This window comes from Apodemus sylvaticus, chromosome 2, assembly GCF_947179515.1.
Source record: "Apodemus sylvaticus chromosome 2, mApoSyl1.1, whole genome shotgun sequence".
NCBI classification, from domain to species: Eukaryota; Metazoa; Chordata; class Mammalia; order Rodentia; family Muridae; genus Apodemus; species Apodemus sylvaticus.
The window spans coordinates 175,165,095-175,189,317 of NC_067473.1; the positions used below are offsets into that span (position 1 = coordinate 175,165,095).

The 24,223-nt window shown below is 43.3% G+C and overlaps 1 protein-coding gene across 4 annotated transcripts in view; it reads right to left on the reverse strand.

Moving 5' to 3' along the window:
- Window positions 1–949: 949 nt before the first annotated feature.
- The window catches only part of Eps8 (epidermal growth factor receptor pathway substrate 8), a 169,930-nt gene continuing 146,656 nt past the window's right edge, over window positions 950–24,223 (reverse strand). For all 4 annotated transcript variants that reach the window (XM_052175169.1, XM_052175168.1, XM_052175166.1 and 1 more), the window contains 6 exons: window positions 23,765–23,873; window positions 22,771–22,914; window positions 13,576–13,798; window positions 7,211–7,391; window positions 5,541–5,670; window positions 950–2,839 (listed from right to left, as the gene is read on the reverse strand). In XM_052175169.1, coding sequence (XP_052031129.1) covers window positions 2,726–2,839; window positions 5,541–5,670; window positions 7,211–7,391; window positions 13,576–13,798; window positions 22,771–22,914; window positions 23,765–23,873 — 901 coding nt within the window. In that variant the 3' untranslated portion in view covers window positions 950–2,725. The remainder of the gene's footprint in view (window positions 2,840–5,540; window positions 5,671–7,210; window positions 7,392–13,575; window positions 13,799–22,770; window positions 22,915–23,764; window positions 23,874–24,223) is intronic.

A 24,223-nucleotide genomic window follows, 5' to 3' on the forward strand; every position in this document is an offset into this window, starting at 1 on the left:
TCTCCAAGGATACAGGAAGGTTCACAGATGGGGAGGTGACGATGACCTTACCTTGTTTTACCTCCCATTCTGCACAAGTTCCATATGACTGCCAGCAGCAGCAGCAGCAGCAGCTACAATCCCCAGTGTCTTTTCCTGACCTCCTGGAAGCAGGTGTACTATCCCATCCCATGGATACTTTGAACCTTTCTTTTGACTCATGACTTCATCTGTTTCTAGACGCAGATCACCACCAGAACTACACGCTGCTTTCTCAGAAGTTCATTTGCCAGCTCTGTGGGCTCTTTCTTCAAACTTTCCAGTGACCAAACTCCTCAGACACCTGGACAGCAGCTCTGACAGGACTCTGACTCAGACACCTGGACAGCAGCTCTGACAGGACTCTGACTCAGACACCTGGACAGCAGCTCTGACAGGACTCTGACTCAGACATCTGGATACCAGCTCTGACAGGACTTTGCTTCAGATATCTGGACAGCAGCTCTGACAGGACTCTGCCTCAGACACCTGGATAGCAGCTCTGACAGGACTCTGCCACAGACACCTGGACAGCAGCTCTGACAGGACTCTGCCTCAGACACCTGGACAGCAGCTCTGACAGGACTCTGCCTCAGACACCTGGACAGCAGCTCTGACAGGACTCTGCCTCAGACATCTGGATACCAGCTCTGACAGGACTCTGCCTCAGACACCTGGACAGCAGCTCTGACAGGACTCTGCCTCAGACACCTGGACAGCAGCTCTGACATGACTCTACCCCAACCTTCTAACTTTTACCCCTTCTCAGCATCCTGTATTCCCAAGTTCATTGAGTTCTGCGTTTACTGCATCTCTGATACATTCCCTTTATATAACACACAGATATATAAATCATGCCCCCTTTGTATCATAACACAGATATAAATTATACCAATTCTTTCTCTGTTGGATATGCTACTTTTCAACCCGGTGACCTTAACATTTCCATTTTATTTTGCTGTTCAGAGCCTTCTTTTTTGTTCAAGGAAGGGCTTACAGAATATAAGACATCCAAACTCTTTCTCATCTCACGTCTGCTAAGGATGATAGGAAGACAGAAATGGAAAGCAAAGGATGCTGTGCCCTTCATTGTCTGGAAACTTGGCCCTGAGAAGTTGCTTGCAGTTACTGCAGATGTCCAGATACATATTCAGTTGGAGCAGTTATCACTATCAAATGCAGCCTGCGTGGGTTGTCACCTTGTTACTGTATTGTAACAAAATCATACAGGGTGTATGATCTGACGGTAGCAGGCAGGGATGAGAAACCAGGGGAAGCGGAAAGCAGGGGACTCCAGGGCAGTATCCCAGGCCACTGTCTGCACAGACACACCCTGGAGCCTCCTTTCTAAGGGACTTTCCTCATTCTGTTCAACCCAAGCGCTCAGTCTACCAAGCACACATTCTTGTGTTGATGAGATAGAAGCTATTTATTAATATACAGCAAATACTGTTTATTGCAGACTCTCTCCAGCTGACTGTGAAAAAGGCACTATGAAAAATTAATGAATCTAGATAATCTCTCTAAATGGATTTATGTTAAAATATACAACATTCTTACATAACATCTTCTTTATATATGTGAAATAACATTATGTTTAATGACAAAACCTGTCTTTCCAAAAATAACATTTGCTGAAGGTTAGCTACACATCTCCTCTCTATCTAGACTCTTTCATGGGGTTAAAGTACAGGTAAAGTAAGTGTCTCAGTTACACAGATAAAACACGTAAAATGGTCCCATATCCTTTGACTACTTATTTATACCAATATTTATAACTGAGGCCTTCATTAAGTAAAATACTGTAATAAACACCAACCTGGGCTACTTTGATTGTGAGTGCAAATGTCTTACTCTTGACTTGTGCTTTCTCATGTTTAATTAGAATTTACATAATAAGCAGAATAGAAACTAAATCAAGGCATAATCTATGTAAGATTTTGCAATCGACAGAGCTGAGAGTAACAAAGTTTCTTGGGAACATATTATAGTCTCCTATTCGCACATTCAAGGTCTGGCTACATTGTGCAGTTCATTCAAATGTGATTTTTTTAAAAACCGTTGGCATTAAGAACTTTAAATAAAGGTAAATACACTCTCATTGGGTATGTCAGAGGACAGACCCTAAGTAAGCAGAGGTCGGTGAGCCTCCTCCCTGGACCACAGGCATCCCAGTCACCGAAAGCTGAGACCTTTTTCATCAATAGCTGTGTCTCTTCCTTGTCGCAATGAATAAATCTGCCATTGTCCTTAGATCATCGAACAAGGCTGTGATAATTGATGTAGCAATGGAGAGTACACCTCGGGAAAGTGGAGAAAACATTTCCCAAGCTGAGAACAGTCTAAAACTTCTGATTTTTAAAATGACATTTGTTACTTATTTATTTATGTGCGGTGCTCAGAGGACAACTTGCAGAAGCCAGCTCTCTCCTTCTACCATGCAGGCCCGGGGACTCAGGTCATTGGGTTTGGCAGCAAGCGCCTTTACTTGCTGAGCCATCTCACCTACCCACTTCGCAGTTTCAATCAGAACAATGGGCACAGAAAGCAGAAAGTCGTCTGCTTACTCAGGTACATACTGTTTCCTTTTATGGCGATAAATTACATGTACCAAGACAATAGATTTGACATTCCCTTCAAGGCTTCTTAAAACAAAGCATTCCAACACTGTTCATTAACCAGGCCGAGAATAATGGAGTTCGAGGAATCAGTGGCTGCTGCCTTCATCAAAGGACTCCACTCCCGAGTCGCTGGCAGCGGCGCTGATCTTCTCCTGCCGTCTCCGCATGATTTCTTGTAACTCAGAGCTTCCACTGCTGTCCTGAAGAACAAACACAGAACAGACAACATGGTCACCGGCTTGTGTGTACTGGTTGTCCAGTCACGGAAGGGCTCAGGTGCAGTCCTCGGTGCGCCCCACCACCCCACTTCTTCTTCATGAAAGTGGGAGCTTCCTCTACCTGTCCATGAAGTCTCTAGGCTGCAGCAGCACATCAGCTGAATAACTCTTAACACAAGTTGCTCACTGTCACTGACTGAGCCTTTGGATTTAACGTAAGGACAGAGCAGTAATGCATGCAGAATGTTCTAGACTTGCCAATACGAAGAGAGTACATGTACAGGAGTTAATTATCTAGGGACACTTTGCATAAACATACGCATATGTATGCACAGGTACACATGTATGTGTAATCGTTCACATGCATGTGGAGGCTTAGAGCTCAATGTTACTGCCTTCTCAACCACCTTTCACATCATTATTATTTTATTTCCTTTTTGAGACAGGGTTTCACTATGTGGCCCTGGCTTGCCTGGGGCTCTCCATGTAGACCAGGCTGCCCTGAAACTCATTGAGATTCCTCTGCCTCGACCTTTTCATTAGAATTAAAGGGGTGCAACATCTACACTTGGCTCCACCTTAGTTTTTGAGATGGAAGCTCAGACTAAACCTGAGGTTAGCCAGGCCAACCCAGGAATCCTCCTGTCTCCACCTCCCAAACCCCAGAGCTTATGCAGCCGTATCTACTTTTCAGATCTGTGGCCAGGATCTGAACTTGGGTCTTCATGATTATGAAACAAGAGCTCTATGACCTGAGCCATCTTTTCACATTTCCCGAGAACTGTCCGTCACAGCACTCCTCTCCCTCTGAGCCTCTGATCACGCCAGCTCACCCACTTCCAGCTCTTGCGACAATCCTTGGGTAGCCTCGTCTAGTCTCTCTGCTCACTACAGGTTCTGGGATCAATCTGGCACAGTGAGAACTAAGCAAGGAACTGGACCCAAGGCTAAGAACCACAAGGAAACCTGACATCAGGTTTTTACCTCAGTCAACTCCCAGAGGAGTCAGAAGCAGGAAGTAGGAAGGACCGGCAAAAGTGAGAACAGGATGTCCCGGACGGAAGCAACTTAGGGATATAGAATGTTCTAACATGCCCTTGAGAAGTAATTTATATATTCTTAACAAGACTAGAAAGTATAAAGGTAATAAAACTATTTTAGGGAAGACATAATTCTTATTCATACTCTACGTATGGAACGCCATCATCAGACTGGAACATGGAACCTTCCAGATCAACATTGTAGGGAAGAGTTCTCAGGGTAATGGAATTTCTCTTGATGGAGAATGGTTATGGGATTATACACACAAAGCTATTTTATCCTGAGTTATTTAACTGTTCAATTTACATATATACCTGCTAGGGATGATTAGCCACCAGCTTCATGCTGGATCCCATATCCTTTTATTAGAGGCCCACTATAATTTTCACAGAACTATCAACTCTTACAGAACCAACGCTGAACAGAATAGTTTGAAGACTCCTAACCAAACAGAGGCTCCTCTCCTCTCTAGCTGCTATGCAGACAACTAGGACTAAATAATTCTTCTTGCAGTTGTGTATTTTTCTCTTTAAGATGTATTTATTTATTTATTTATTTATTTATTTATTTATTTATTTATTTATTTATGTGTTTGTGAGAGAATGTATCTGCACGAGAGCATATGAGTGTATGTGTGCATACTATATATACATTCACTCATAGGCCTGCCTGTGCATATTCAGAGCCCAGGGGAAGTGTCAGATCCCCCAGAGTAGTAGTTAGAAACATTTGTGGGATGCTTAGATGGTTAAATAGATTCAGGGGCTGGAGGCGCTGGCCCTCATTCGTGTATGCACTTAGCTGCTAAGCTGTCTCCCTAGCTCACAGTTACACATTCTTAATGACTTTCTTCAGTACTCCTGATGATCTTGTGGATGGATAACTCAGCTTGGGAAATGCATCCAGGACTTTGGTTTGGTAGAGAAAGGATCTCAGGAGCCCAGACTGTCCTGGAACTCACTGTGTAGCTGAGGTTGGCCTTGAACTAAACTTTCTGCCTGCACTTCTTGGGTGTTGGACTACAGATTTGCCACTACCATGCCCAGCCACTTGGTTTTTATGTAGTTGCACATGTATGTGGGCACATGAACATAGTTGTCCTTGGAGGGCACTCTATATCCTGACATAGTGCCCAACTCCTAAAGCTGGGGTTACAGGTGGTTCTGTATGATCTTTTGTAGATTCTCTATAAAAGCTGAGAATGTTCTTAGCAGGTGGGCCATCTCTCAGGTTCCCCACACCTAGGGTTTTATTTATTTATTGCTCTGTCATTTCCAAAATAAATATAAAAAAGAAATATAACCCTGGCCTTTCAGACCATTACTCTCTTGGGTATGAATTTACTCTCTCTTAGCAAAACTGAAGTTATTATACCATCTCAGGCAATGAAATAAGGACATTGTGCTTTTGTTAAATGCTCAAAAATGAAGCTCTAGCTGCCCAAAAAGATAATCTTTTTGAAAATAGTTACTGATGGTGTTTAGTGTCAGAGTCAGAAAAACTGTGCCAAGTTTTTAATTCATCTCTTCGGTGAGAGAAATTGGCCAATATATAGACACAGACACTGGTTCCAGAGCTGCCAGTGGCCAGTCCTCACTCTCTCCTCACACAAACACCAGTTCCTCCATTCCACAAGTCTTACCTCCAAAGCAGCTTTCTGGACAGTGATTTGGCTAAAGACCCTGGCACCTTCAGGGCAGACAGACCTCAGTTCATCTTTGTTGAGAGAGAAGAGTTGGGCTCCGTTCAACACCCCGAGGCTATTGACAGTCCTGCAATCAGAATCAGAGCACAAGGAAATTACCAGAGTGTTGTAATTCAGCAAGAGAGAAGCTGCCTCGGTCACTCCTTCTCTAAGTTTTCACTTGCTGTCTAGCTTTAATGACTAAACTATCTTTCCAGCTCTGTCTGTCTGTCTGTCTGTCTGTCTGTCTGTCTGTCTCTCTTTCTCTCTCTCTCTCCCTCCCTCCCTGCCTCCCTATCTATCTACCTATCTATCATCTATGTATCAAATCTATCATTTATCTATTTATCATCTATTTATTTATACTCTATCTACCATCATCTCTATTTTTCTATTATCTATTTATAATTTATTATCTATCTAGCATCTAACTACCTATCTATCATCTATGTATCAAATCTATCATTTATCTATTTATCATCTATTTATAATTTATCTACCATCATCTATATCTATTTTTCTAACATCTATTTATTTATATCTAATATCTAACATCTATATATCTTCATCATCTATATTTATCTATTTATCTATCATCTATTTATTTATAATTTATCTATTATCTCTCATCTACCATCATCTATATCTATTTATCATGTACTTATTTATAAGTTATTATTTATCTATCATCTATCTATCTATCTATCTATCTATCTATCTATCTATCTATCTATCTATCATCTACCTGTTTTTTGAATGCTCACTTTATTTCATTTCTGAGACAGGGTCTTATGTAGCCCAGGCTGGTTTAGAACTCTCTATGACGTTAAGGTTGACTTTGAACTACAGAATCCTCCACGCCCAACTCCCAAGTGCTGAGATTATGGCACAGGCCAGTATTGTGCACTCTACATCCTTAAATAGCACTATGGTGCTGAGACAAAGGGATGTCAAAGGGTGTCCATGGCCACGGCCCAAAGGCTCCTTTCAGACAGAATGATCAGTGAACATCTTAAAGAATGCACTTGGGCTTCTCATGATCAACACCCTCAGGCTTAGGTTTCTTATCCCTAACACGGCAACGGACAGCTTTCTAGTAACATGGCAACTGACTAGCAGCTGCACTTCATTGTCAGTGTCACGCCAAGGGAGTGAGTTTCTATATTAAGATACCTCCAACATAAATTATTTGTGGATCTGTGTGTATACAAAACATCTACAGACTTTTAGATCAGAGATACCAAAGCAGCAAAGAGCTCTCTGATTTCAGCCTTCAGACGCGCTATCCCTCAGCAAGAAGACTTCTGTTACCTGTCCTACAAGGTATGGACTAGCTAAGACCATTGTCTTCTTCCCCGTGTCACTGATGATAAAGAATAAAACACCAGCAGTCCTCACTGTTCAAGAGACTAGTGAAGGACACACACTACCAGCTAGAAGACAGGGTAGCATGAAGCACTCTCCTCTCCCAATTCTACCTTCCTCTTCTTTGCCTTGAAGAGTTAGCCACTCTTTCCTCAATATGGGACAAAGCATGTCACTTGGGCTCTGACAACTTTTCAGAGTCACGGGTAGTGGCACATAAGTGACCTGGCTAAGCAGGCACTCCGTCCACACCGGATACTCACACAGGGTTGAATCCCTTCGACTGCAGCCACGTTTTTACTTCTTCCGGCGAGGAGTCATACGTGATATTGATCGCTGGAACGTTCTGCCGTGGCACGTGGAACTTCCTCTGCGCGGCGCTGCGCCCGATGGTCAGCCTCTGGAAGAGCTCATCCTGCACCTCTTCCATCTGAGACTTCCTTCCTGCACACCGAGAGGGAGCAGTCATGGTCAGACATCTCTGATGTGATGCCACCCCCTCTGGAACCCCATCCCTAGTCAGCCTCAGAGTCCTGCGAAGTTTGGGATCCAGGGTTAGCGTTCTTGCCACCTCTGCTCCCTTGTACCTCAACCTGGTATAAGTTGCATGATAAATTATTAAGGCAGCTTCCCGGGCCCACTCTTGTCTCAGTCACCTCCACAGGCCGGGCCTACAGCTGCTCAGCCTTACAGGACACAGCAGCCCAGCACCTCATGCTTGATTTATGGTTAGGGTCCCCACGAGACTGCCTGAGGACCTTCTATCATCTTCTATCCTGCTTTAAACCAGTGAGATCTCATCCAGGGACTTCTCTAGAGGTCCTTCTGGCTGTCACAGCTGAGGATGGTCAGGGGAGAAATCTGCTGTTGTCTTGCAGTAGGCAGACAGCTGGAACACAAGAAACATTCCACAGTCCCCATGATCCTCACTCTGATGATCTCACTTCCTAATTTAGGGATAAAATTAAGGAGGTAAAAAGAAGCCCCAGAAATTGCACAGTGAATTCCATGGCGGTGTGGTCTGCACCATGGGACCCTGACTCAAAAACAAGTAAATAGTAATCCCCTCCAATATGTACCTCAAAGGTAATATGTTCAAACCTAAATTCTCAGCATCTCCTCAGTGCTCTGAGCTCGTCAAGCTCACTGGCTTTCTTTTCACATTTCTTCACTCTTTAATGGCGACTTCATCTTTCCATTTACCTCAGAACCACCTGGTGATGTAACCCTTTAATCTATATCAGACAGACTCAACTAACAAATCCCTTGAATTCCCCACTTTCGAAAATGTATCGCCAATCCTGCCACTTCATTCTCTCGCTTGCCTCTAGCTTGGTCGGGGGCAGCAGCCTACCACAGGTCTCTGCTTCCTCTCTTCATAACCCACCAATCTCCCAGCATCCTCTGCTAACAGACAGACTGCAATGGTCCTGTCAGATACTGCAGCTCCTGGGCTCCAAACCACCACACTGATGGTGCCACCTGCCTGGTCTCTACCGCTCAGAGGAAATTGTCCGTCTCTCCTCCAGCTCCCTACCCTGGCTGACATGGTATTTCTTCCTTGGTACCTCTGAAGCTATTGGCCATTATGGCCTCTTTCACTTGGAATCCCCCTCACCTCACCAATATACCTACATGGCTCCCTTTGTAGCTCCTTCCTCTTCTCTGACCCTGTTTAAAACGGTAATGTCCTCCCCCAGAGTATTTCTAATCCACATAGCTATGTTAGGCCCCAACTCCTGCCCATGTTACCCATCTCATCTAGGCCGATAGTCTTTCATATTGACTTTCACCTCAATTTTTCTCTGAGACCTTGATAACCACCATATTCCAATCATCATGTTATCTAGGTCAGGAAACGAAGAACGAAGGGAAATCATTTGTCTAAGTGTCTCTGTCAATTGGCAGTAGAAACGAGCTGATCTGGCCAGTCTGATTTTCAGACCAGGTCTGTCTATACTCAGATCACTGAAATGACCTTTGATGAACTTTCCCAGCATCCTCTACTCTTAGCCATGTGTTTATGAATGAGCATGGTGTTATAAGAAAAATGGCAAGGGAATCAAAATTAAGGGAGACAATTTCTCTTTGTACAAATAATACATGTGTATATTTAGGTACACTGCTATCTGTTGCTGTTTTCAAGACCCCAGAACTGGTATCATAATCCAATTAACTTATTATCTTGGCAAGTGGCGATGACCCGATAGCTGAGGGAGCTTTTTATGCCATTCAGGGAGAGTGTTTGGTGTCTCTGCAAAGTAAGTGAACTGTGAATCAATTAGTGTTATCAGAGTCTAATTTGTATTAAGGCCTCAAGTTTGAAAGAAATGTTAACTTTAATTACTTCATTCTTCAACAATTCTCTCTCTCTCTCTCTCATATATATGTATATAATTGTAATTGTATAATATTATATATTATAATATATTTGACTCATATTCATCTCTCCCTGTCTCTGACCCTAATCCCCACCATCCCCCCACTTGACCAACCATCCTGCCTTCGGGCCCTCTTGTTGTGCTTGTTTTGTGACCCACTGGGTTTCCTCGGGGCCACTCACAGAGGCTAAGCTGACCCCTGGAGCACCTGTAATTCACCAGTGGTTATGGCACTAAGACAATAATAATTCTGTCTCCCCCAGCAGCCACTGATGGCATAACCTCTTAGAGGGAAAGCCCCTTCCCATCTAGGAAATGTTTTGAAGAAATGAAAACAAAATTATAATTAGCAAAGAGAAAGAGAAAGAAACATGGAGGAAGAAAGAAGAGAAAGAGTATTGTGGATAAAGCGCCTGGGTTCCAGGAGCTGCTTTAAATCACAGGGTGCTCTGCCATGCAGGCCTTCAAACGACAGAGAGAAAGCACTACCACAGGGAAACGCAGGAAACCACAAGGCCACAGTTAGGCTTTCTCAGGGCATGACGAAGACAGCTCTTTCTAGAAGGCCCCTTGTTTTGGTTCCCCATTTCAATGCTCTCTCCTAACAACAAAGACACCTCTCCCTACAGTAACAGTTCTGATTACAAAGGCTAGCAGTCAAGTCAAAGGGCTTAGATTTCAAAGGACCCAAGAAGAAATGCAAAGCAAACTAGCTGGTCATCCAGCATCTTCAAAAGTGGCAGGAGGTGAAGCTTTCTGGATATGTGATGGACCAACCGGATAGCTTCTACGTGTCTGGCTCCCACCACCTCAGAGTAGCAGTTCTGATCAGAGGCCGTGTTCCACTGTGGTAGTGTGTATGTGTTTGTGAGTGTGTGTGCGTCTGTCTGTTATGCATGTGAACTTGTTTGTGACTTTGAGAGCATATACTTATGTAGACTCCTATGAAGGTCAAAGGTCAGATGTCTTCTCCAGTCACACTCCAAGTTATATTTTCAGACAGAGTCCCTCATGGAACCAGGAGCTTGCCGCCATGGCTTGATGGTCAGAGAGTCGAGGATCTGCCTGCCTCTGCCTGACCGCAGTTCATAGCCATGCCTGGCTATTTACGTGGGGATTACATTGCTGGAGATCTGAACTCAGAGCCGCATGCACTCACAACACACACTCCACACGTCTCCCACCCTTTGCTGAGTTTTCAGACACACATTTGACATCTGGGCCTTGCTCATAGCCATGAGGTTTGCGTGAGTTCCCACTTTTTTAGCCTTTTCCCTTTTATTTTTATCAGAAGTTTGGGGAATGAACAGAGAATGCAGCAGCAAGGAGCTCATCCTGAGAGAAATGTGGACACACAGTTAATTTTGTCATCTGCTAAATGACCGACCGTGAGACAGCCCTGACCTCTCTTCAGGGAAAAAAAATGCTCCAAAAATGTGCTATCGGGAAATATTCATTCCATACAAAGAAATAAACTTATTTAATGCCAAAATGCACCCTTGAGATATTTTAAGAGGAAACTTTACATGAGCAATTATGAGGCTATGTGGTGCTCAGGAAGCGAGTCTGTGTGCTGATTTGGTCTTTTCTACAGATCCTGGGACCCGCTCACATATAAGAAGCTGCCTTGAAAATGATGAGTTTCCATTATCAGGAGAGTTCTCTTATACAAGAATTCAAACTATGCCTCTTCCCCAGTATGCTCCTGAGTTTCTTCAAGGCGGACAAAGAACAGGCTGTTCCAGGCCATGTGCTGCCCCACAAGGGGACCGGATGCCTCTGAACTCTGACCCCAGGCCTGGAACAGCCCACCACAGTGTCAGAGATCACTGCGCTGACGTGTTAGAGGAGTCATGTGCACACTTGTGGGAAGAAAGGAGAAAAGGAGACTCGTTTCTCAGAGGAAATGTTCCCCAGGGAAATGAAATATATTCATAGAACTTTCCCATCTGAAAACTTTTTCTGGTATTGTGGAGAATGAGGCACTGCTTTAAAAACTCAAGAGTTCCACATATTTTCACACTCATACACAATCATTTCAGATATGGAATTAGTTGTTTTTCCAAATTTTTTAATTAAGTGTGTGTGTGTGTGTGTGTATTTTCAGAGGACAACACAAAAGAGTTGGTTCTTTCCTTTTGCTATGTAGATCTCAGGGATTGAATTCAGGTCTGGCTTAGTGGTAAGCGTCATTTCCTACTGAGTCATCTTACTGGCCCCTCTTTAATTTTCTAATGAGGTCAAAGATGAATAAAAAGGAGACTTGCATCATTTATACTTCAGGGGAGAAACTCATGCAAGAAACAGGCTTGTGTTTATTACATCTAGCTACGATTTCCTTAACAGTTAAAGAGCAATGCACTTATGTCTCCTCTCTAGTATTCTCCATTGATTGAGACTGATCATGAAGGGCACATGTAGTTTGACCTGTGTGTTAAGGTTTGGTCTTTTGTTATCAACTGTAATGCTAAGTGTGTGTGTGTGTGTGTGTGTGAGAGAGAGAGAGAGAGAGAGACCCAGTTGTACCAGAGAGGAGAGAGTCCACACATCTGCCTTAGCCCCAAGTTACTTCTGTTTGGTAAATAAAGATGCCAACAACCAATAATTAGGCAGAAGAGACATAGGCGGGGTCTAGGTTTCCTGGGCTTGGGGTCGGAAGAGGAGCAGGAGGAGAAGAACGTGTGGGAGGAGGAAGGAGAAGCCGCCATGGTTAGGTGAGCCATAAAAACATGGCCCTGAGGGCAGAGTGGAGTCAAGAGCAGCCCAGATGAAACACAGCAAGTAATAACTGAGGGTTATCGATAGGAAAGTAAACTCTAATAACACGGAGGGTAGGTATCTGTCCAGCTCTAGTGCTGTTTAAGGCTTATTGTAAACATAAAGGCTGTGTGTGTCTTTCATGCAGGAACTAAAGGGTCAAAGGTGAGGTAGAAACCCCAGGTCGAGATTAAAAATTTCTACAACATCTGTGCCTCAGGTCTATGGCGTCAGCCATGAATCTGTTCGTTCAATATAGGTACCTGGTGTCAAGGATGAGATTGTACAGTACGACTAAGCCAGGAATCATTCCTTCTCCACAACATAAATAGTATTGAAGAGAAACAGACCCATCATTTGTAGTAAGAGTAATTTATAAAGAGAGAGGCACAGGACCTTGGGTGTGGCCCTGGGGCAGGATGGTAGATAAGTTTCCCACCCAACATGCCCCCCTACCTTTTAATAATTTCCTCAAACTTAAGCTATAAAAAATGTTTTCTTGGTTTTAGTTTTCCAAGTTTTCTACAATGAGTTATAGCCAAGCAGACTAACTTGAAATGTATTACAAACATAATTAGACATGAAGCAAATGGGCCGTCATGTACCAGGTACCCCCAAACCTGTCAGGGATGCCTTTAGCTTTCAGAGTCTCCACACAGCTCTGCCCCAGCAACAGGATAATTCTACTGTTATCATAGCATCTTTAATTTTGTTTATTTTTGCAGTGGTTCTCATAGAATCCATTCTCATGGGAAAATCCATTTTAATTTGTGAAAATATGAAATCCAAGTTAGAAGCAAATTCAACATTGATACTGGTGGACAACTGTGTAAAACTGATGTGACTGTAGATGTGTCTAAGGATGGCAAACACTCAGGAGGGGACAAAAAGGAAGAGGAGGAAATGTACCAATGATAGCAGCAGACATTTGCTGACTACTTGCTTACGCTGGGCAAAATTATTCTGAGTTTTCAAGCCTAGTACTGCGCACATTTCCAGCTCTCTCACAATGCACAGTATTGCCAAGCACAGCTGGTGAAGTGACAGCAGCAGGCCTCAGTTGTGACGATCAAAAACTTCTCAGGGAGCTGGAGATTGGGTGCCCCCCAAGTCCCCTGATCTTCAGGTATTATCTCATTGAATCTTCACACTTGACCTAAGAGATAGATTAGCTTTGGTTTCCCCCACTTTCCAGACTCTAAAGTACATAGAGGCTCACTGAGGCCTTGAAACATGTAGGTGGGAAGGGATGTTTAGGAGTTCATCCCAGTATATCCGCTCAAGCAAGTGTGCATTCAAGTTACACCACAACTGGGGTATGTGCAGAGACGCATGCCCTAGAGGGCTGAGAAAAATGACTTGCTTTTCAGAGGAACTTAGAGGTGGAGAAACCAGGCAAACATCCCTGAAGTATAAGTGGATATTATTTACCTCACAATATTTACTATGAGTGACACAGTGGAACTGGGTTTGGCCCCGGGGAAACTTACGGTCCACTGGGAGTTGTTTGTATCTCTGGCTGTCCCGCACAATGCTGCCACCACTGTCGCTGGAGCTGCTGTTCTGACGGGTGACATTTGCCGGAACCTTGGGCACAGGAACGGGTGCTGGTACTGAAGGTGGAAGGGGAACTGGAACGGGTGCTGGCGTCGGAGGGGGTGACGGGGCAGAAGGACTATCAGCTGGTCTCGGACCATATTCCGTCCTTTGTTTCTATAAAAGATAATAATTAACCTGAAATATATGTGTGTGTGTGTATGAACTTAGGCTAGAAAATGAAGTACAAACTGACAGAACATCTCTGGATATTTTTTGTAAAGTTACCTGTGCTATTCCTTAATAAATGTAGGTTTGTATATCCACTTTCAATCCAATATGATATCACAGTTATTAAGACCATGCTCAAAGTCAACATGTGAGTTTAAAGAGGGTCAAGCTCAAACCAAGAACAAATCATATCATAATAATACATGCCAAGAAAGGTCACTGTGGGCTTGAACTCACACATGACTATGACAGATTAGAAACACTCTGATTATTTTACAGGTTAAACTGATAATTTCAGTGGCGCTGAAAGTCAGTGACACTGAGCACCACTTGCTCTTATTTCAAATGCAGGCCACAGTCAAAGGTCTTTAAATCTGCTGTTTACAAGGAGGGTTATGGAGCAATGCAGAACAACACATGAATCTGGAAAAGAAAGAGGCTATGCTTTTAAAATAATTAAGTTCAGACTATTGTTATTAACTTTTTCAAGGTACAGCCATATTATTCTACCACCATATTATTCCTAATTTATTCACATTAGAAATCTTCTTTGTTAAAAATGGGAATACATGGGAGGGGGAAGATTTTAAGGATAAAGGCACAATTCTGACTGGGGATGCGGCTCCATGGTTGAGCATTTGCCCAATGTGTAGAAGCTCTGTTCCGGTCCAAAAAACAGAAAAGAGAAGAGGAAAGGCAGTAGGACGGGAGGGGGAGGAGGGGAAGGCAAGGCCTGTGAGCAGGGATTTACAGTTTAAAAGGAAGATATGGCAAAGTATACAATGGAGCTATGAGAAAAAAATATTTGTGAGTATTTCATATTCAATACGATATCCAAAACCTTAAATTCAGATCAAACAACGTAGCTAGCAGATAACTACATGTCAAAGACTCCCACATTTTCCACGGGTGCATCTTTGCAGAATCAAAGATGCAAAGTTACAGTTGAAGTGACGTTTAAATACTGCACCGGCACAGTTTCAGTTAACAGGTAAGGTTAGCGGACGAAATCCAAAAGAAAGCCTTTTGGAAATCTGCGGCTTGCGTTAGGGCAGTATTTACTTCTCCCACTTCTGAGTTGGCCCAAATATAAGGCAATCCTGATTTTTAACAGTGTCCCCTCCCCTGGATTTCTTCAGAGGTCAAAACCTTCAAAACACACAGCACACATTACATTAAAAATAATTGTCACTTGAAAAACAACACACACCAAGGACCAAGGTGCCTTCCGAGGAAGAGAACTTAATATCTGTGGATAGCTTCCTGGGAAGGGACCCTTGGGCTCTGTGGCTGTTACTCAAGGATGACTCATCCACCAGCAGATGGTAGAAAGGTGGAAAGAGTACCAAACTGTGAAGGTGAGAGGGGGAGGGGGCTCAGAGATGATAGTGTTGCTAGACATGGAGGGGGGGAAAGCAACACAGAGAGCATGGGGCAGGGGAGGGGAGCTGGGAGCTGGATGAGTGATTGCCACAGTTAATCATGAGATGAAGAGGTTTCTGATCCTCCCAGCATCTCCTCTTAAAGATACTTCTACTATATCCAGCAATGTGGCAGAGAGCATTGGTGTATCATTACAAACCAAACAAGATATTTCCTCTTATATTTGGGCCAAAAAAAAAAAAAATCTAAAGCAATCCAAATATAGCAAACATCACCAAAAGTACCACTTAGCACACACCAAAGATATGTAATACACATATATGTTTTGTTCCCTAGACAAGCATGTCCTCTGCATTTTACTTCATGATGGCTTTAATGAAATCATGCCAGTGTTCCAAAAGTTCCAGAATTTCAATGACTGTTTTGTTGGTTTTTTAAAAAAAAAAAAAAACAAAACAAAACAAACAAAAAAAAAAAACTCTGCCAATGAAAAGTGCCACAGGCTGAGCCACAGCATGATTCATCCTGTCTGCTTCAAATAAAAACAAGAACAGCTAGTGTTTTTCTATCTGTGGAATAATACCGTGAGACACCCAGCACATGGTGACAGTGTCTTGGGCAAGGCTGGGGATGGGCTCGCCAAGTGTTCGGGTCCCAGTTCATTCACCCCCTGCTGCAGTACCAGGCAACAGTACCAATGGACCTCACTCAACATTACGTCAAAAGTGTAAACTGAATGGAAGCTTTGAAAGCCATAAAGCCATCCTCATGAGCTGTGCCATAAATTATATTTACTTGCATCTTCCCCTCTTCCCTCAGTCTTCTCAGCCTGCTTCACACCTCCAACCTCTGACAAGAGAAGGGAGAGGGGACCAGATCCTGCAGTCAGTGTGACTCATTCTCATTCTGAAAGTCACTGAGTCAGGCCTGACCCCTTGACCTTCTGCTCTAAGTCCTTCCCAGCATCTCTGCTCCTTTCTTCCTACTGCCAAGCACCTGCCCTCTTCTCTCACACTCCTGCGCTGGGCTCTTCCTTCCTGTTGGAGGCACAGACCAGTGACTCACAACACACCTCAAGCCACGGAAGACTTCCTTGAGCACCGTTCACTTGAAGCCTTCTCTTTATGCCCCAAGGAGGCCGAGGCTCCAATCTGATGAGAACCCTAGGCCAGGGGCGGTTCCCAGGAATCACCACTAAACTCCTCCATCTCCACAAACCCTCCCAGTGCTGCTGGGCTGGACTCACGTTTGTACAATGCTGTCACTTCCTGAGTCAGGAACGCCAAGCTCCTCTGTACACAAAGCATCCTGTGTCTTTCTCTGAGAGGACTCAGAATGTCTCTGCCTCTTAAGAAACGCACTTTCCTACTGACAGTTAAGCTGGGGTGAGTCACTCTTCTTTAGGAACCAAAACTGAGTAAAAATTCTCAGGCACTGAAGTGAGTGAGCATAGCACACCTGATTCCTACATGGTCTTGCTTCAGAGGGGAGATTATGCAAGTAAAACCCAACAAAGCTGCTGGCAGAGAACTGGCCTTACAATTTTGCCCTACACTGAACAGCATCTTTATTTTCTCCCTTGAAATTTGGCCTCTCTGAAATTCTGTGCTGAAAAGGCACAGCTGGAATATTTGGAGGGTGTTAAGTCTAGAAACCAAATCCAAAAAAAAAAAAAAAAAAAAAAATGATAGGAGGAAGAATTGCCAGGAGGGAACGGATGTGAGTTACCTCTGACAGCTCGCCAAGTAATTGCTATTAGGAGACAGAGCAAACCACAGTAAATGAGAAAATTAACACGGGAGAGGGGATTGAAAAAAATATCAATTATAATTTACATCAAATAACAGCAAACATGAGCAGACTGGTTTTTGACAGCAAAATTACCTGCCCACAAGTCAACCAGCAAAGGAGTTTGTAAATACATGATTAATCCCCACGGGGCTCTACTCAAGAAAGCTCAACATCCCCGGTAAATGGCACAGCCAGAATATCCCAGTACCCACTCTGCGCATTAAAGCATGATGTGAAGACACTATGATACAGGTTCATTTTACGCAGAGCTTAAAAAGTATACACTTAGAGTCAAGCATAGTCAGAGAAATTGTAGCTACCAAGATGGGGATGGTGAGCAGAGAAAACAGGAATGTGGGTCTTTTGACACAAAGTAGCAGATGGTGGAGTAGAAACAGACAGAGAGACTGAAAGCTCATGATGAGGGGCGTGCTTGGTGATGGTGTATTGGAGCTGGGTTGCCGAGGGAGCAGATGATAGCTTCTCTCGCTGGGAGACCAGTAGCTGTGTGAAACGATATGCCCCTTCTTTGGCTTTTGTGATGATAGAGTGTTTATAGTGTGATGTGATAGTTTATGTGATGTGTTTATAACGTATGCACTTTTAACATTATTTGTGTATCAATAAATATTTATAATTCATACACATACACATACACACTCATACAACATGACCACACATGCTTATTAAACAAAAACAGTAGCCATCCTTGTTTAAGAACCCTGTCTCTAATTAATGGGGCAGGGTCCTCTGTAAATAATTTATAACAACTTTTAAACAGAGTATAAAAGGAAGCTGGTCTGGCTGAAGAATATGAAGTGATGTTAAGAAGATGGCCGCTCTCTGTCCGGCCGTATTTCAGAATTTGCAATGAGTCTAAACAAGACAGGAATGAGATTGGCTGAGATCAATACTGCTGGTGGTTTCACAGTCACCTCTAGAAATGATTTCCACCTTCAGTTTAAGGCAATTTAACGTGTAGACAGGGGATGAGAGAATTCTATGAGTTCCTCTCATCCACAGCCAAGCACACAGGAACCAAGAAAAACAAAATTCTATGTCTAAAGGCACACAGCTGGCTACTCACAAAACTAAGGCTCTCTAGAATCTGCACCAACACCAGAGTAGGCTTTCTACAGAATTCTACAATAGCCAAGAAATAGAGGGGGCTTCACAAGACACAGCAATGGTTGCTTGGACACCAGTCATTATTTGATTCCCTCCCCACCCCTGGTGGAGTAAGAAAAACTACAAAAATAATAAACAGACCCAATATTTAACAATACACAAAAAATTGTTTAGCCCAGCTGTGGGTGTATTAGAAATAAGATCAGGAGGAAGTCATGTCTACTCCTCACACAGCAGGGGACTCATGGGAAATGGTTCTTTCAGGAGATGACCAGTACTAGCCTGGGAATCAAGTAAAAAATATTTTAAAAAGCTGTATGTGGCAGGAGGCTCTGGATGGAAAGGAGCAGTCCGGTGGCATCTGCTGCTCAGATAGGAGAAGCAAAGCCCTTGGGGTCATCTACAGTTGAACAGAAAGCCAGGCCACTTTTCAAAAGCATTTACTCCTCTCGCCTGTAACTTCACTGAAACACACACACACACACACACACACACACACACACACACACACCACAAATACACAGAGGCATACACTCACATAGGACCAACAGAGACACTTGTCTACACACACTCACATACACAAACACACATCACAAACGCAAGCACACACAAACACTTTTGTAAATTCTCCATCTCATCTCTTCCTCCTTTATTTTAAAACTCCTGGGAAAGCCATGCGGGTGGGAGGATGGGGGTGTTGTGCACAGGTGGGAATCTGCCTTTGGAGAACTGTTAAAATCACTCCAAATGTGAGGATTATGAAGCAACCCCCAGGGACTTCTGAGTGAGAACTCAACACTTCTCTTCTGTGCCACTTCAAGCGTGAGGACCCCTGCTGTCAGAACCCACCCAGACAAAGGGTGTGCTGTGCAGCAATGGACAAGAGCGGTCCTTGAGCCTACACCAGGAACTGCTCCCAGAATCCTTCAGGACCAGAAAGGGAAAGGGACGAAAATGAGGAAGACAACTGTGGCCATTTAAAAAGCACCGTGTGGGGAGGAGCAGTGCTCATCCAAGCCTGGGTTTGCCACTTGCAAACAACGGCCATTTGGAGCTGCTAGTCCATTTCCTAGTGTGCACAGTTTCCCTCGAGTATTAAAATAAAGGACATACACAATGCAAGAAATGGACACATTAGTCTAAAATGATGCCTGCATGGTGACTGTTTTCACCACTCAAGGCATGGGAGAGGTGCTCGGAGATCAGGTGTCTGCCATGCTGTTGTAGAACTAGGCAGTAGACTGGGTTTTCTTTCCCAACCTACTCCATTCTTTTTGGAACTACTACAATTTTATTAAGGACAGGAACCCCTTGAGAGAAGCCCTGATGTCATGGCAGCTAGGTAAGGATTCAGTGAAGTCATGGCAGAAAGATAAGGACACAGTGATGTCATGACAGGTAGGTAGGGGCACTGTCATAGCCGGTAGGTAAGGATGCAGTGATGTTACCAAAAGTAGGTAAGGACAAAGTGATCTCATAGCAGTTAGGTAAGGACACAGTGATGCCATAACAGGTAAGGACACAGTGATGTCATGGCAGGAAGGTAAGGACACAGTGATGTCATGGCGGGAAGGTAAGGACACAGTGATGTCATGACAGGTAGGTAGGGGCACTGTCATAGCCGGTAGGTAAGGATGCAGTGATGTTACCAAAAGTAGGTAAGGACAAAGTGATCTCATAGCAGTTAGGTAAGGACACAGTGATGCCATAACAGGTAAGGTAAGGACACAGTGATGTCATGGAAAGTAGGTAAAACTGCACTGATGTCATATCAGGTAGGTAAAGAAATGTGATGTCAGAACAGGTAAGGAAACAGTGATGTCATAACAGGTAAGGACAGTGATGTCACGACAGGTAAGGACACAACGATGTCATGGCACATAGGCTGTTTATTACAACTTAGGAGACCTCTATTGCATTCAGCCCAGAGTTCCCAGGTAGAGAGTTTTCAATTCCTTTCTTTTTAAAAAAAAAAATTATTTATTTATTTATTTATTTATTTATTTATTTATTTATTTAATGTATATGAGTACATAGTAGCACACACCAGACACACCAGCAGAGGACATTGGATCCCACTACAGATGGTTGTGAGCCACCATGTGGTTGCTGGGAATTGAACTCATGTCCTCTGGAAGAGCAGTCAGTGCTCTTAACCGCTCCACTCAAATCCTTTCCATGGTAGGGCCTCACGCTAAACTCTACACATTCAGAGAGGTGGGGGAAGGGGGGATATGGAGGAGAACAGGAAGGAGGAAAAGAACAGAGAGGTAGGTAGGGGAAGGGGGTAAGGAAAGAGCTCACACCCACAAGCATTCTTCCACACTCATTTCTACAAGGGACTGTGGAAAAGTTCAAAAAAGAAACAGCCAGAACATGAAATCCTCCACAGCGACCACAAGTCTCTATTTACACAAAGTTTCAACATAGACTCCTGGAACTTCTGAATACTTAAAAAACAAAATCTTGGTTGTGTCAAAGTTGACAAAAAAATATAAGATGAGGTTATGTGAAAGAAAAGAATCAGGAGAGAGAGAGAGAGAGAGAGAGAGAGAGAGAGAGAGAGAGATAGAGAGAGAGAGAGAGAGATAGAGAGAGAGAGAGAGAGAGAGAGATTGAGATCTTTATGTACTATTTTTGCCTGTGGTGTGTACTAGTCATTTGGGTCTGCTTTAGCCAGAGGGAAGTTTAAAACTGGGAAGCCAACACACAGCTTGGGGCAGGAGTCACAGCTGAAGTAAAAGGCAAGACCAAATAGCAAGCAGGGAAAAGAGTGAATGTTTGACTTCTCTTCGGGGAGTCCCAGTGGGGGCAAAGACTTGGAACACATACTATTTGTAAGCTTAACTAAGTTATCTTGTTTTCAGTTTATCTCTTCCTGGGAATTGTGCACACAAGCAAAGCTCAATCAGAGTAATTGTTTTTAATATACAAACTTAGAAGTTCTCGGATCTATTCGTCCATGTGCCTGGGGGATAGTCTTCATAAACAGTGCAAGCTACACTTTGTCATTAGTTAGAATGTTTAACAATCCCTGCTTTCTCAGAGGGTAAATACACTCTCTTGGGATCTCAGGCACACACTTCAAGCCGATATGACATCACTGTTAAAGATAAGATAAAAAATATTTTCAAGAAAGAAAGCAAACGATTGGTGCTCACCCTCCTAAGAGAAGCCTTGTACCATTACACCAGGAGACCACATCTCACACTTAAAGAAGCAGGAACATATGAGAAGGAAGAGGTATGGAAAATTAAGTTCAGAAAAAAATCACTGCAAAAATCCATGGGAAACACAGCAGGCCATACCTTGAATAATTCAAATTCCTTCTTTGGCATCAAAAGCTAATGACAAATGATTGGCATAAGTAAGTACATGTGTCATGCCAGGACAAAAAGAAAAAACCAAACCAAACCAACCCCGCCAATGTTTTGCCTTCTTTTCTTTTCTTTTCTTTTCTTTTCTTTTCTTTTCTTTCTTTCCTTCTCTCTCTCTCTCTCTTTCTTTTTTCTTTTTCTTTTCTTTTTTTTTTTTTTTTTTTGGCAGAGCCTTACACAGTCCAGGCTGGTCTTGAACTTACTTTGTTAGTTCAAGATGACATCAAATTCCTGATGCTCCTGCCTGCGTCTGCCTGCCAAATGCTGGGAAGATGGGAATGTGTTTCCACACCCACTGATAAGACTTCTTTATGTCAAATGTTTGGTTGGCTCGGGCCTTCTAATAAGGCCAAATTGCTCTGGGAAGGGGCCAGGGTCCGCTCTACACTTGAGTGTCACAAGAAGCTCCCAGGGCTCAGATAACTCAGTGTGGCAGCCAGGATCATGAACTCGGTCCAAGGCCTGAACACTTTGTCATCTTCAAGGTAAAAATGGAGCCAGGAATGGTATTTTTCTCACCATTGAAAATTAGGACTTTGTTCCTAAGACATGCAAAAGAAGCTCCTTGGGTTCAGAGGCTGTGCAGAGAGTCTACCCACTCCAGCCCCATTGCAGGATCTCACTCCAGAGACTCAGCTCAAGTAAATACAGCTGCAATAACAGATGAATTGACCAGGCTACTAAAATCCTAAAACCGTGGTGTGTGTGTGTGTGTGTGTGTGTGTGTGTGAGCCTCTGGAAGTCTTCAAGGATCCGAGGAAGAATCTGTCCTGTGTCATCTATCTCACAGATACATCCAGCCTTATTATAAAGGCATAAGACCTGGACACATGTTCCTGCGTGTGCTAAGGCATGCTGGGTGTGAACTGAAAGCTGGTCAGAGAATGGACATTTAATAGACTCTGAAGGCAGGAGCTGGTACATTGAGGTGTACCCGCCAAACAGTCCTGGAGTCAACTGAGGGACAAAGAGAAAATATCTATATTTGTCAGAAATACTACAAATTGGTGTGAAAAAAAAGCCTTCATAAGAGCAGTAACTTATTGCTGGACACTTTAAGAGTTTCCTCAGAAAATGAATCAGAAAATCATGCATCAATCTCTACTGCCTCCACATTGCTTTTTGGTTGCTCTCAAAAATAAAAGCAATGTAATATCAAAGTGACTAATGCACAAAAGGCAGAGAATTCCTGATCATGGGAATCAGTCGATACTAAGTCTCGACCAGAACCCAAGTTACCTGTATGGTATGTGTGTATGGGGGATCAGCGCGCCCCACTCCAGATTCCGGAGTTCTCATGATGTCCAGAATATTATTTGGCACAAACCCGGAGTCTCCGCTTGCATTCCGGACTTTCCACCATTGCCTTCGATCATCCAGTATCTGTCAATATGCAAAGAACGGAGAAGCGAGCTCTATAAGGAAACCCATGCATCTACGCATGGACGATGTGCAACTTTTAGTTCTCAATTTCAATCAAGAAAAATTTCTTTTTACTCTCATAATGAACTGATTAAAAGCATATGAGTGACTGAAGTTCTGAGCAGTTATACTAAGAGGTATTGTTGATTATTGTCATTATTGATATTTACATAAAATAAGTCCTGGGACAAATCTATCCCAAATATATACGTTGTCCTCAGAAGGTCCCTGCCTCATTTGAGGTACTTGAAGGACAATAAGATGGCCATTCTGGAAAGTTCTATTGTTTCCATTTGTAGAATAGAAAGGGAAAATATGGAAACTAATTTTTAACAAAATGTATTGTGACAAACTGTATTGTATACATTCAAGGAAATGAACTCTGAATGACCTAAGAAATGCTACTCTCAATGTGATTACCAAAAGCAGGACTAGTGACATTTGTGCAAGGGTTCTCAAAGAGGAAATGTTTTCTTTGGTTAAGCTATCATGATTCATCTCCACTGAGTTTATAACCAGTCTTGGTTACAAAATGAATAAATCCCAGAAGAAAGGACAAGGAGGCAAGCCAGGAAATGCACCTGCCTGCCCCACAATGCCCGTTGTATCCCTTACTTGAATGAGCAACACTGTTATGGGGTCTGATAACCTAAGTAGCTAACACTTCTAAAGAGATATGATACCCAAGATGTACTGTGTACAAAGAAACCACTTCTTGACCTCGGTATCTCTTTCAGAGGGCTCAGATGCACATTAGAAGAACTTAGTAAATTTACTTTCTTATAGGACTAAGCCCACAAGAATCAGTTACCTCTAAGACATCGTCCTTCATAACTGAGAGTTCGCTGCTGTTCCTTGCCACGAAGTCGTACTTGGATTTGGCGTATTTCTTGGGTTGGGTTTTGACCGAGTCATAATTTCTATAAAAAGAAAGGAAGAACTCTGTGTCATTCTGCAAGCTCTTCTGAAGCCTGAGGGCGGAACTAATGTGAGAGCCAGTTCAGCCCTCTCAGGAAGCCTCTGGACACTCAGATGGCAGCTTAGTATGCCTGTAGTTTTAAACTTGGGCTGGAGGGATGGCTCAGCAGTTGAGAGAGGACATTGCTCTTGCAGAAGTTGGAGTTCTATTCCCAGCCCCCACACTGGGCTAACAAGCACCTGTAACTCCAGCTTCAGGGGATTTGATATCCCCTGACCTCCATCTGGCATATATATGGGGGTGGGGGAACAGGGGTGCACACATCAATAAATAAGTGACTTTTGTTTTGTT